The 12,589-nt window shown below is 45.2% G+C and overlaps 1 protein-coding gene across 6 annotated transcripts in view; it reads left to right on the top strand.

Moving 5' to 3' along the window:
* The window catches only part of LOC121724905 (arf-GAP with coiled-coil, ANK repeat and PH domain-containing protein 2-like), a 44,763-nt gene extending 37,315 nt beyond the window's left edge, over nucleotides 1-7,448 (top strand). For 3 of the 6 annotated variants that reach the window (XM_042111829.1, XM_042111830.1, XM_042111827.1), the window contains 7 exons: nucleotides 391-417; nucleotides 517-609; nucleotides 1,181-1,401; nucleotides 1,614-1,723; nucleotides 2,443-2,553; nucleotides 3,025-3,086; nucleotides 5,828-7,448. In XM_042111829.1, coding sequence (XP_041967763.1) covers nucleotides 391-417; nucleotides 517-609; nucleotides 1,181-1,401; nucleotides 1,614-1,723; nucleotides 2,443-2,553; nucleotides 3,025-3,086; nucleotides 5,828-5,931 — 728 coding nt within the window. In that variant the 3' untranslated portion in view covers nucleotides 5,932-7,448. The remainder of the gene's footprint in view (nucleotides 1-390; nucleotides 418-516; nucleotides 610-1,180; nucleotides 1,402-1,613; nucleotides 1,724-2,442; nucleotides 2,554-3,024; nucleotides 3,087-5,827) is intronic. The other 3 variants (XM_042111828.1, XM_042111832.1, XM_042111831.1) reach the window with 3 other exon arrangements.
* The last annotated feature ends 5,141 nt before the right edge of the window (nucleotides 7,449-12,589 follow it).

Genomic DNA, 12,589 nt, shown 5'->3' with positions numbered 1-12,589 from the left:
TCTTTTCTCTTCTCCTCTTCTCTTCTGTTCTCTTCTCTTCTCTCCTCTCCTCTTCTCTTCTGTTCTCTCCTCTCCTCTTCTCTTCTCTTCTCTTCTCTTCTCTTCTGTTCTCTCCTCTCCTCTTCTCTCCTCTCCTCTTCTCTTCTGTTCTGTTCTGTTCTGTTCTCTCCTCTCCTCTTCTCTCCTCTCCTCTTGTCACGTGGGCTCCCATCTCACATGCACTGTGTGCTCTCCTCAGGTGTTGGTGGTTGCTGCTCCTCTGTTCCGTTGGGTCTGGTCCATCCATTCCCTTGTGTTTTCTCCTTTTATTGTCATATGATTCATCCAGTCACATCCTGAGGGGGGAAAGGAATGGTCTGCTTCTAATTTCAGTTTTTATGCTCCAAACAGCTGGTGCTGCCTTGGCCGGCCAGAAAAGTGAGTGCGTGTGTATGCGTGTGTGTGTGTGTGTGTGCGTATATAGCTTCTGTGTGGCAGACAGTGATGAAGGAGGGTGTGTTTGTGTGTGTTTTCCAGTAAAGAGCGAGGACAGTGGCATCCAGAACAGTGCTGACGGAAGCAGAGAGATGCTGGCCAACACCGCCTCAACCAACAGCCTGAATGACACAGGTAGCCCCAACCCCACCCCCACCCTCCCCCTCACACCAATACTCAGGGATTATTTTTTTAATTGTACATTTAGAATCAATGTACTTTGACTTTTATAGAATGTTTTGTTTGAAGCTCAGTCTCAAGCTAGCTAGATTTTCAGTTCAGTTTAATTGTAGTTGGTCATCACATCCCTCACACAGATGTAGCGCTAGCAGTGAGTGAAAATCTTGGGTTCCGCTGTTTAATACGATCAGCAATGCAGTATAACAGACTTGACATTGTGAGTTCTATTGCATTAATTACTTATAAGGACTGTTTTATGTGAAAAGATATGGGCTATATTTATGTTCCCAATTTGTTTCTGGTGCTACGGAGTTGGTTTTATGAAGCTATTTTGAAATGTTGTGTATATATAATTTTGTTCATTATTGGTTGATGTAACATGGAGTGTCCTACTGGTCAGTGCAGTTAAGCACACAACTATACGGCATGAGACTGGACTTGTTGTAGTCGTCCCGCTCACATTTGACCGCTGTGCTACTGGCCACTGCTCCTGGGTGTGACGGTGATGTTTCCCTGCTGTTGTCAGAAGCGGTTGAGGCGGAGGCGGCGATGTGCGTGGCGTCGGCGTGTAAGGAGCAGGTGCTGTTCTCCGAGCCCAAGGAGTACTCGCCCGGCATGCAGCTCTACTGGGCCTCCTACGCCCGCAGCCTGCCAGACATGGCCCAGGCCCTCGCCCACGGGGCCCAGGTCAACTGGATCAGCGCCGAGGACGACAAGAGGACGCCGCTCATCATGGCCGTGCAGGGGGTGAGCATGCAACAATGCCAGCCTGTGTGTGTGTGTGTGTGTGTGTGTGTGTGTGTGTCCGTGACATCCATGACATAATAATGATTACAATAATTCTGAGATACTATTTCTGTGTACTGTAGGCCTACTAGGGATATGCATTTGGTATTTGGTAGGGGCATCTTTAAGGTGTTCCTTTATGGATAATCTGAATGTCCTGATCTCTGTTGCAGGGCTCTCTGGTGGCTTGTGAGTTCCTGCTCCAGAACGGTGCCAGTGTGAACCAGCAGGACGTGCATGGGAGAGGACCCCTCCACCACGCCACCATCCTGGGACACACCGGGTAAGCAGACTGGACTCCTGCGTGGCCTTAGTGGGCACATGATTTGAAATGTGTTTGACACTACTAGTCATCACTGTATGAGAAATTGGGTCTGTCTGAAACAGAAGTCTGCTGCCTCGCTGCCTTCAGCTGTCTAACGAGTCACTTGCTGTAGCAGGTACCAGCTATGAACTTCATTTCGGACGGCCTAGCAAGATAGCAACACAGAACGCCGTTCTATTCTACAGCATAGTTGCAACGCTAGTGAACCCTGCAATGAGTGTGCTTAGGTTCACTTCACGAGACTGTGGAACCACTGGCCTCTTAGTTTACATGCTGATATCTGAACACTCTTTGTGTATTGTGGAACTCTGACTGTTGTAGTTATTTTATAGTATGTGTCGTGTCTTGTCTGACTTTTGCTATGTTTTGTATTGTGCTATGGACCGTTTTTTTGTGTCCGGAATAAAGAATAAAGTAAAGTAAGTAAGTAGCATTGTATACCAATATGTGATTCGGACATGCCTTGATGCAGCCACTATGTTTTATTTGTTGTTTGAAATCCTGGACTTTGAGTGATTGGTATAAACCAAGAACATACCCTTGTGAGTTGACATTAGCCTGAATACTGTGGATTGTTACTGTATGTTTGTGGAAAGGGTTTGTGTTGCGTTGAAGCTGATGACCGTGTGTGTGTGTTTTGTGTGTGTAATGTGAGACCTCTTTTCTGCTCTCCCCAGACAAGTGTGTTTATTCCTGAAAAGAGGAGCCAATCAGAATGCGACAGACATTGACGACAAAACGCCCTTGACCATTGCTGTGGAGGCAGCCAACGCTGACATTGTGACGCTGTAAGTCTGCAGACTCCTAACAATAGACATCAGATTTCCCCCATGCAATCACATGACTGACCCCACAGCACTGCAGCCTGCCTTTGCCATGCTAGAGTTTAGTATAGTCACTGTGCTGCCTTTGCCATGCTAGAGTTTAGTATAGTCACTGTGCTGCCTTTGCCATGCTAGAGTTTAGTATAGTCACTGTGCTGCCTTTGCCATGCTAGAGTTTAGTATAGTCACTGTGCTGCCTTTGCCATGCTACAGTTTAGTATAGTCACTGTGCTGCCTGTTCTGGAAACCCACAGTAAGGGATCTGCTTTAGCCAGATTTGGTTGTGAAAATGAATGAATTCCTGATGCAATGTCATGTAACCAATCTCTCTCTTTCTTTCTTTTCAATCTTTCCCTCCCACCTTCTCTTCTTTCATGTTCTTAATTTCTCTCTCTCTCCCTCTCCTTTTCCCTCTCTCTCTCTCCCTCCCTCCAGGTTGCGGCTGGCCAAGATGAATGATGAGATGCGGGAGGCGGAGGGCCCCTACAGTCAGTCAGGTCAATATGCCAGTGACAGCCCCACTGAGATGCAGTACAGAAAATGCATGCAGGAGTTTATAAGCCTGCAGCTGGGGGAGTTATAGCACCCCCTGCAGTGCTGTTCCCACATTACACAAAGCCACATACAGTGTATATACACACACACACACACACACACACACACACACACACAATCACACAAACCAGCCACCAAGCCGCCAGCACGCTTCAGGCCGAGATGTTATGTGCAATAGCCCAGAGTTTATTTATGTATTTGTTTATTTTTCTAAAGACTGGGCAAGCTTAAAGAATATAGGTGCAAGCAGATTTATGCATCACTTGAGTTTACTGGTCATTTTAGCGTGACTGTTTACTCTGTTGTTGTGCTATTAGCTCAAGCGTATGGTGTCATTATTTTGGCTAAATGTCTCAGTGTGATTTGGTGATGTCTAGGGAGGGAGGGTAGTTTTGTACATTCCTATTCATTAAAATGTGCATCACGTTGTACACATTTGTGCTGGCAACATTGTGAGCCTGAAGCTCATCTGTTTTTTACCTGCATGATTGTTTTTACTTTCATGTACTGTAAAAATGTAGCCATGTCTTACTGGTCTTTGCACAGATTATTTTAAAGGAGAAAGTCATTTTTAAAAACTGGTATTAATTTTTTATCCACCATTGATATTCTATGACTATATAATAGTCATCTGTGGCTGCGTCATTGACTATTTATAAACATCTATGTCTACATTACTAGAACTACAGGCTAGTAAGAGTGTCTGTGTTATGAAACACTTTGCACAAGACTGGGTGCCAGTGTATTCAGGCACCCACAGATGGCATTCCATAGGCAGTATACATATATACTTAGTACATATCTATTGGTAGCAAAGTATATCTATGCATTATATAACAGCACTAACCCTTGGCCTAGTCAGTGTGTGGTACAGTGACTTAAACTGATGAAAAATATTTTATAGTGGGAAACTTTGGCTTACATGTTAGGCGTTAGACTGTAAACAAAACTCTATTATCTCAAATATTTTCTATATTGTGTGTGCGCACTGTGCCTTACCATTAGAATACTCAAATTGATTTCATCTGTGTGCAAAACAGAAAGCATTTGCCCATATCAAGGATGCCATTTGAAGATGCTTGCATACGAAAGAGAGAAAGATGCTTCAGTTAGATGAAGATATGTCAATCAAAGCGGCCCAGTCCTCTCACAGAGCCTGTGGGCTGGCCGGGGTCTGGGGTGGGGGGAAGCTGAAGGGAACAGTCAGGTTTTTAGATCTGGACCAGATCTGGCCAGTGGAGGTCGCTGGAGTTTGCTCAGTTTTGCACCAAGAAACAAATGAGTTGGTATCAGGTGGGGTGTTTTGTGGAGTCAGGGTGATACTAGCTTTAGAGAAAGAATGTCTACTGTGATGCACTTATTGGCCAGTAGGAGGCAATAGAGGAAAGAGAGTCGGTGGGTCCCCTCTGTCTGCTGTGTGATGTGATGTCCATCCAGGTTCACTCTGCTGATTAGGGGCTTTATTGGCATGTTTGAATTCTTTTGCTCCCAATTTATTTACTTTTCTGTCTTTCGCTTTTATTTACTTTTCTTTCTTTCATGGCTGGGATTGGACTTTTCCCTTGGACTGTAGCGGAGTGGAGAGCAGGGAAGTACTGGATTGGTGTACTTTGTGCACAGTGGTGTCCTGTGGCAACCAAAATATTAGCACTTCAGCAAAGACACTAACAAATGTCCAAAGATGGGCTATGTGGAAGAGAAAGTCTATGTGCAGTTTTTATGGTGATAAACAGGTTTGGATATAGCAATTTTGTATTGATAGCATTATCAGGAATGAGGGTTTTTTAAATAGTTGGTCTGAAAAATAAAAACCTCAGTATAATTTAGCAAATCAAGATAATGTTAGTTTAGCATGTTAGAAATTTACCGTGGATACAGCCAGTTGTTTTAAATCAATTTCAATCTTTCTCAGTCTGCTACAATCACCGCAGCTTCATTTCTTGTCTAAACCACGCACTTTAAAAACTCTTGGATCAGTTGTTTTATTTGACTCGAATGCTGTATGCTGTTTATGTAGTTGTGGCGGCGATGAGGGGTGTGTGTGTGATTGTGTTCGAACGTTCACATGGCAGTTTGGGCAGCCTGCTGGAGAGGTCTGGTGTGGAGTCATGGAGGTCACGTGTTGGGCAGTCGTACAGCACACTGCACAACATTTACATGGCTCTGGCAGGAGTGTGGTTTCTGCATAAACACCTCTGTCACTTCTCTTCTCTTCTCCTCTTCTCCCTTCCTGCCTTACGCTGCTATTCTCTGTTGAGCTGCACTTTAAAAAAACAAAAAACAAGGTATGGCTCTAAACTCTCTTTTTCCTCCATCTGTGGCATGCCTTTCACCTGCTTGTAGTTTGTGTCTGTGTGTGTGTGTGTCTATTTGTGTCTGACCATGCAATCAAAGTAAAGCTTGATGATATGAAGTACAGTTAGTGGAGAGTGTGTGTGTGTGTTAAGAGGCTTCTGGAATCATTTGAAGAGGGGAAAATGAAACCGCTGCATATGTCAGTGGTTGTGAGTGTTTGTTTATCCAAAGCAAAAGCTCATTTGCCCCTTTACATGTGCCTTTTTGCCACATTTGCAAACTAATTCTAAAGGGAAAAAAACAAACTGCATGTGTGGAGTGTTTAGATTGTGTCTGTGCCCAGCTGTTGTTGCAGTCAGAGTTCATCTTCCTCTTGCTCTCTCCACAGGAGATGAAACCTATCAGGACATTTTCCAAGACTTCACCCAGATGGCATCAAACGATCCCGACAAGTTGAACCGATTCCAACCATATGACTCTCCGAGGCAATGAGAGAGAGAGAGAGAGTTGAGGAGACAGGACAGGTGCCCCGTCTTTTAGACCCTTCTGGAATCTTCAGAGAGCTGGGCTCCTGGCCGTTCGGGGTGTCCATCGCTTGAACCCAGTGAGGACTGCTGATGGCCCTGGACAAGCTTAATAAATTATTTTGTACCTTTTTTTTTTTTTTTTTTTCCAAGGACTTCAGGATGTTTTATCTGCAAAGACTGTCTTAGAGTACATTTCAATGAGACCAGCATAGTTGGGTGTCTTTCTATTCCACATCACACATTTCAATATATTATGTCCATATTCTTAATGACAAAGACCATAGGTTTTCTGCATTCTTTTAAAACACAATTTTATCAGCAAATGTTGTGTGGTGCTTATAATTTTCAGTAAGTAAATTATAAAATTGATGTGTTTTTTTTTTACTATTAGTTCAGTATAGTGTTCATCAATCAAAAAGAGTGGGAAAGTGAATAGTGTTTTTTTTTAAGATCTCATCTGTCTGAGTTCTTAATTTAGTGTGCGTCATGGGTTTGATAGTGTTTTGTCATCTCTCTCTATGAAATGATTGAGACATTCAGTATTATATCTGATGGATCCAAATATTTTTGAGACATCATGACCTAGAGCTGCCAATCACCATCAAGTCAGGTACACATTTGTATTTGGTCAAATTCTACAACATATTCTTGGACAGCACTTGAGAGAGTTGTCAAACCTGGAGTGATGCACCTCAGTCAGTCTCTATGCAAAAACTCTACTAGTGGTTTATGGGTAAAGAATATAGCATTTAGTCCAAGCTTGCTGATTCACATACGATGGGACTCGACTCGAGACATGTAGACTGATCCATGTGGCCACTCAACATACATACCCTATCACCCTGCAGTGTCATCGCAGTGGCCTTTTCAACCATGTTTAATAGTTAATGCGGTATGTGTCTGTATTCATAAGATATTAACTTACGGTCTGTTTGAGCAGCAGCCTCTATAATCCCCTATTGAGCCGAAGCTCACTATATGACAGGGCAGATCATGTATCCTTCCCTATCTATCTCTATCTTGCTCTGTCAATCTGCCTCTTTCTATCTCTTGTGAAGTCCTGTGATATTCTAAGATGTCCTCCAAATGTGTGAACGTATGCAAACATGAATCCTCACGCTCTTCTTCAGACTATGGGATGTGAGCCATGTACAGTTGTACAGAAGCATATAAACTATATGCCTTAGATAGCTTTGTTTTTAATGAAGACATAGTGGTACTTGAATCATTTAGATAAGCTTGTTTGTCTTTGAGTTGTTTTTGTTGATTTGTTTTTTATTTTTATTTTTTGTCAACTTGTCTGTTCTTCTTGTTTTGTACCGAAGGCCCCCACCCCATACTCCATAATTATGTGTATGATTCATGCCATTTTTAAAAGGAATATTGTGTATAGCAAATCTAGGTCTGAACAAATTCTCACAGAATGTTGGACTTGTATTTTCTGTATGATTTTATAAAAGCATTTTTTTCTGTTGGCATTAATCTCCATGGTTGAGAGCAAGTTTTATTTAAGAGGTCTGTTTTTGTCATCCTGGCTGTGGGCTAAGAGCTCCTCTTATCCCAAATTGAGTTATGATCTCAGAGCCCTATTGTCCTTATTCCAACCTTTCAACAGGACAAGAATATTATCAAACCCTTCTGAGAATTTGGACTCCTTGGTTTTGGTATTCGAGTTGGCCGTAATATGAAGCATATGGAATCTTCTGACAAGGAGACGTTGTTGCGTAAACAGTGCTACGGCGTCTGCGAGCTTCTCCAGACATTGTGCTTGACAGTTATGTCATATGAAAGCTACCCGCATGACTCACTTTCTTACACTGTCACGTCGCTCTCTGCTTGACATACTGGCTACCAATTGCTCAGGATGTGCATTAAGATAGTGGTCTGCTAAAATCTTGAATCCCGTCCCACTCATCCATTATACATGGCAGATAACAGCTAATTATAATAACGGCGCTTCCAGTCCTGGAGAGTATGCCCCTCTGGTTCAGCTAGGGGAATAGTAGGACCTCAAAGTCATGGGGTCAGTGCCTCGTTAAAGACAAACAGGCCTAATGCAGAAAGCAGAGTGTAATACATGGCATTATAAAAGGATTAACAAGATGGTTTGAAAAGGAACATTCAACATTTGAACTAACTAATGAAACTGGAACATTTGAACTAACTAATTGAGTTAATGTGAAAACAGACGTGCATTAACTTCCCATTAGCCGATAATATGAAGAAACAACCCACATTCCTAAAAAGCAAAAGAGGCTGCTGAGGATTCACATGAGTCGTGAGTGCTTCCAGACGCAGCTAAGCAGGCCTGAGCGGTCGGTCTGTTTGTCTGTGTCTACCCGTCTGTCTGTAGTGGAGACTGAGGCCAGACAGGGCACGATGACTCGACTTGGGGAAGTCTGTGGTCTGTACCCTGCTGGGCGGCGGAGGGCCGCGGCAGGAGACCTTTCCCCTTCGTAAAAGAGCTATGTGAACAAAAGCAAGAGGCCAAGCTCCATTAATGTCACCCAGCACATGTCCAAACGTCTGCACAGCACCGGGTCTGCCATGAGCCGGGCCAAGTCTCTCTTCATCTGGGCCAGGGCTTGTGGCCCGGCTCTGCTGGTTAGATCAGGAGCAGAACTACCATGCCCACCGAGGCTCCAAGGTTGGGTGAATACATCTTAATAATAATATGCCTTAATAATAATATCTCTTTCATGTGTTTACGAAAGACTCCATTTATCATCTTATTACAGTGATTCATTGTACTGAAACAACCTTCCCATTAACCTTGAAATGAAGTATACCTTCATTTTGCTTAAGCCTCATGTCATGGTACAACAGGCCTGAAGTTGTTGTCTTTAACACTGACCTCATATTGTGCTATAGTTTCCAAAGACAAACATCTAGCTGGAACTTTCCATGGTGGAGTCTCATAAATGTGACACGCCTGAACATCACAGTGTCATTGAGTTCAGATTCTGGCCCACCACCTTGTGTCTTGAAGCCATTGTGGTCAGTGGCCGCCACCCTCCATTAGCGGAATAGCCCATGCCCCCTCCTCACCTTTCCGACTCTTCGTCAACACAGCCAACTGGACTGACCGGCAGATTTCTGGTGTAGAGAAAGAATGGCTGGCGTTTCATATTCAGCGAGTGTCAACCACAGAGAATCCAAACAGTCCTGCCGTAGTTTCTAAACGACGATGATGAATGAACGTGAGGATGAATAGAAACAGTGTTGCCAGCATTCTTTCATACCGCAACTCTCAATCTTGGTGGAGAGGGGTGGAAGAAAATAACGTTGACATGTATCATACCCATACTGTATTGTCCGTTTACTCACCTCGGCTCTCCCTCCCTCCCTCTCTCTTTCTGTTCACTCTACTAGGGGCTAATCGTTTATTTGTGTAGCCCGGCTTCCCCGAAATGGGTTGGCCCCCGTGGCCCCTGTGCTAACAGGAGGAGACACTTTTAAGAGCTGGGGGTCCCTGGGGGCTCGTCCTCCACACCCCAGCGCCTAGCCAGTGGTCGGTCAGGCTTTTCCGAAGGGACGTGGCGGCCGCTTGGCTGGCTAGTGAGGTGGGGGTGGGTGGGGTGAATGGCCGAGCTCTACATAACAGAGCTTGCGAGTCTGGCCTCCAGCTGTTTGACTGGAGAGAGCCCAAGGATCACTGTTGTTCCTCCTCTTCCAGACGCGCGGCCGTCGGGCCGGTCAGCCCTACCTCCCATGCTGTGAGGGAGGTGGCCAGCTCTCTTGGCTCAACAGGCAGGAGGGCTCAAATGTCACGGAAAAACTCTCAGGGGTTACCTTTCAAATCATTAGCCTCTTGTGAGGCGGCCAAACACAGCAGAATGGGGTTCAAAGTTCACTATAATTTTTATTTAACCAGACATCCATGGTGGAAAAAAGATTTTTTTTTCCAAATCTGAAAATAAGTACCTCATATGAAATGAGTACTTCACAGTCATACACACGTCATAGGGAGAGGAAGCATCACAAAGAAACCCTAACTTGTGGGGGCGCCTCCGAGCATTGACTATACAAACTCCAGACTATGGGGGCAGAAATAGACCAAACTGCTGTTGTCCTCATGCCAGCGCTCTCTTCCTGTCCCGAGGCAGAACAAACAGGTGCTTCAGCGACAAACAGAGCATCCATCAGGGGCCTGCTGTCCGTCTGCCAGCCTACCGTGCCCTGGCTGAGGAGGGGGAGCTCTCCCAGCCTCTGGTCTTCCTCAACAGAACACATTCCTAATTACTCTCCACCTCCAGACACCGGTGTTTTGCAACAAGGTTGCCCCCCGACATCTCACCCTCCCAGCGGGCACTCCCTCTCTCTTCACACCAGCACCACTGCGCAAGACTGCTCTCTCAGCTGCCCTGTACTGCCCCCCACCACGTGTGTCTAAAGGCCACCCACGCCACGCGAGGGGCAATCAGGGTGTGCAGTCCCCTCCACCACCTGCCAAAACAGAGTGGATGTGTTAGTTAGCCTGTCCCACCAAGATGCTTTCATCAACACACCTAATCCCTAACATAAACGCTCTACAATTTCCTCTCTCCCACCACTTACGCAACGCCGGGCTTCACTCCGCTCTTGAAATTTCAACATCGCCGCACTGGGCTTGAAGTGAACCCAATCACTAAAATAATGCATGCGTACAAATCACTGTGGCACTAAGCTTGTGGCCTTTGATCCTTTAGCATGGTGACAATATGGCGGAACTGAAGAGAAGAGGGAGGACGCTGGGTGGTCCAGAGAAAAGGCCCCCACGCGGGAATGGCCACAGAGCAAAGAGCTAAGAGTCATCGTGGATGACGTTACACTCTGGTCAGTGTTACTCCTCAAGGGAGCAAACGTTTGGGCTTGTGTCTCTTTGTTCTGAGCTATCAGGGTATTTCCAAGGCACTGTTCGCTCAACGCGAGCCAAGACACACAATAAGTCCTTTACCTAAATAAAGGACAAACTGAATTGTCCCTCTTTTTGCATGTCCGAACGACCGTCTGTGTGTCACTCATTAACTACCTAGTCAAACAAACAGGGGGTCTTGACCACCTCCGTTGCCTGGCCGAACTCCTGCTGACCCGCCAAGTTTCGGCGCGTGCGCTGATTGACCGAAAGTGAAAGCGCCGCTCTCGCGCCGTCCGGACTGTCATCGCTGCTTAGTCACCGGCGCTCTAACAGACTGTGACTCCACGGGAGAGAACGCTCGAGGTATGCGTGCGCTCGGGGAGCCACTGACAGACAGACGGGCCAGGCGCCGCGTGGGACCGGAGCCCAGCTGCCCTTCACAGCTCTCTGAGGTCATGCTGGTGCGGCTGGGCCATGCTGCCCCTGGTCATCAGCCCCCGTGCCCTGACTGCCCTCACCCAGAAACACGCTTTTGACCATCTATGGGCCTCAGCGTTGACCTTATTGGGAGAGAGGGAGCCCAGGGAAGTGTCCACAGCTCCTAAAGAAACACAAGAGCTGTGACATCATAGCGATCATGTCTACATTGACCGGCCCATCCCACCGACCATTAAGTTTCACTCAGTATACTGAGCAAGCGTCTGCGTCAAGGGTGGGGGGGGGCAGGCCCCCCCAAACAGGCCAGTGTGCCCCCCCAACTGAGTTCTCTCCCTATCATAATACCTATCATATTACGGCTATGATTGAAATTAAATCCATATTGAACACTGATGTTGAACACTCAAAATGAAACATGACACGGACTGACACGTGTGTCAACTATGCTACTGTTGATTGTGTGCGCAAATTGCGGGATGAAGAGGGATTCTGCACACTCGGACATCATTGCAGTGAGTGCCACCGATACATTTACCACCACTCCTGCAGTGACAAAAAGCCTATCATGGACCTGGCTGGGAAATGCGACAGTTGTGGAGTCGGCATTCACAGCCTGTAGTTGCAAAACAGTAGCCTACATCTCCAAACTCAAAATCAGTAGACTAACAGCAGCACAAAACACTAAAAGCCAGGCCGAGTGTCCTGTTCACTCTTAAACTTTTCATCAGATTTGGCGCATCTACCTAGCCACTTCGTAGGCCTATAATGTTTTAGAATTCATTCTGTAGGCTACTTTAAAAAAAACATTTTTAATGATCACATAGACTACATTCAATGTTGCAATATTATCAGTATGTGCAATTTGCTTTTGAGCAGGATCTTACAAGAACTTTTCGAAATTAATGGAAAGACACAGTGATGATGAGATTTTGCACTCAGCTGTAGCCTAGGCCTGCTGGTGGCGAGTCTGTTATAGCCTACTTGTATTGTAGCCTATGCAATACTATTCTATTAAACGCTGTGTGCTAGTCTATTAAACACTGGCTATGACGGCTATGTTATTGCACTATTTTCCCCCATGATCAGATCATATTGTTTCAGTTATCCAAAAGGCTCGAAGGATGCTCTTTATTATATGGCAAAATAACTAACTAGAAAAGCATTTCCTGAAGGAAATACAGTGCATGAAAATGCATAAATATGTTAACTTAACCATATGTAAACATTAATATGTTTAACTTAACTTAATCATTTTTAGTAGTCATGCTAACTAGCATGCTAACAATGCTAACATGCTAACCATGTTACTTAGCTATCTTAGCTAATCATTTTTAACAGTTTTGCTAAA

The sequence above is a fragment of the Alosa sapidissima genome, chromosome 12 (genome assembly GCF_018492685.1).
Source record: "Alosa sapidissima isolate fAloSap1 chromosome 12, fAloSap1.pri, whole genome shotgun sequence".
Classification (NCBI taxonomy): Eukaryota; Metazoa; Chordata; class Actinopteri; order Clupeiformes; family Clupeidae; genus Alosa; species Alosa sapidissima.
Note: the sequence above shows the minus strand (reverse complement) of the source record. Positions and strands in the feature narration are given on the sequence as shown.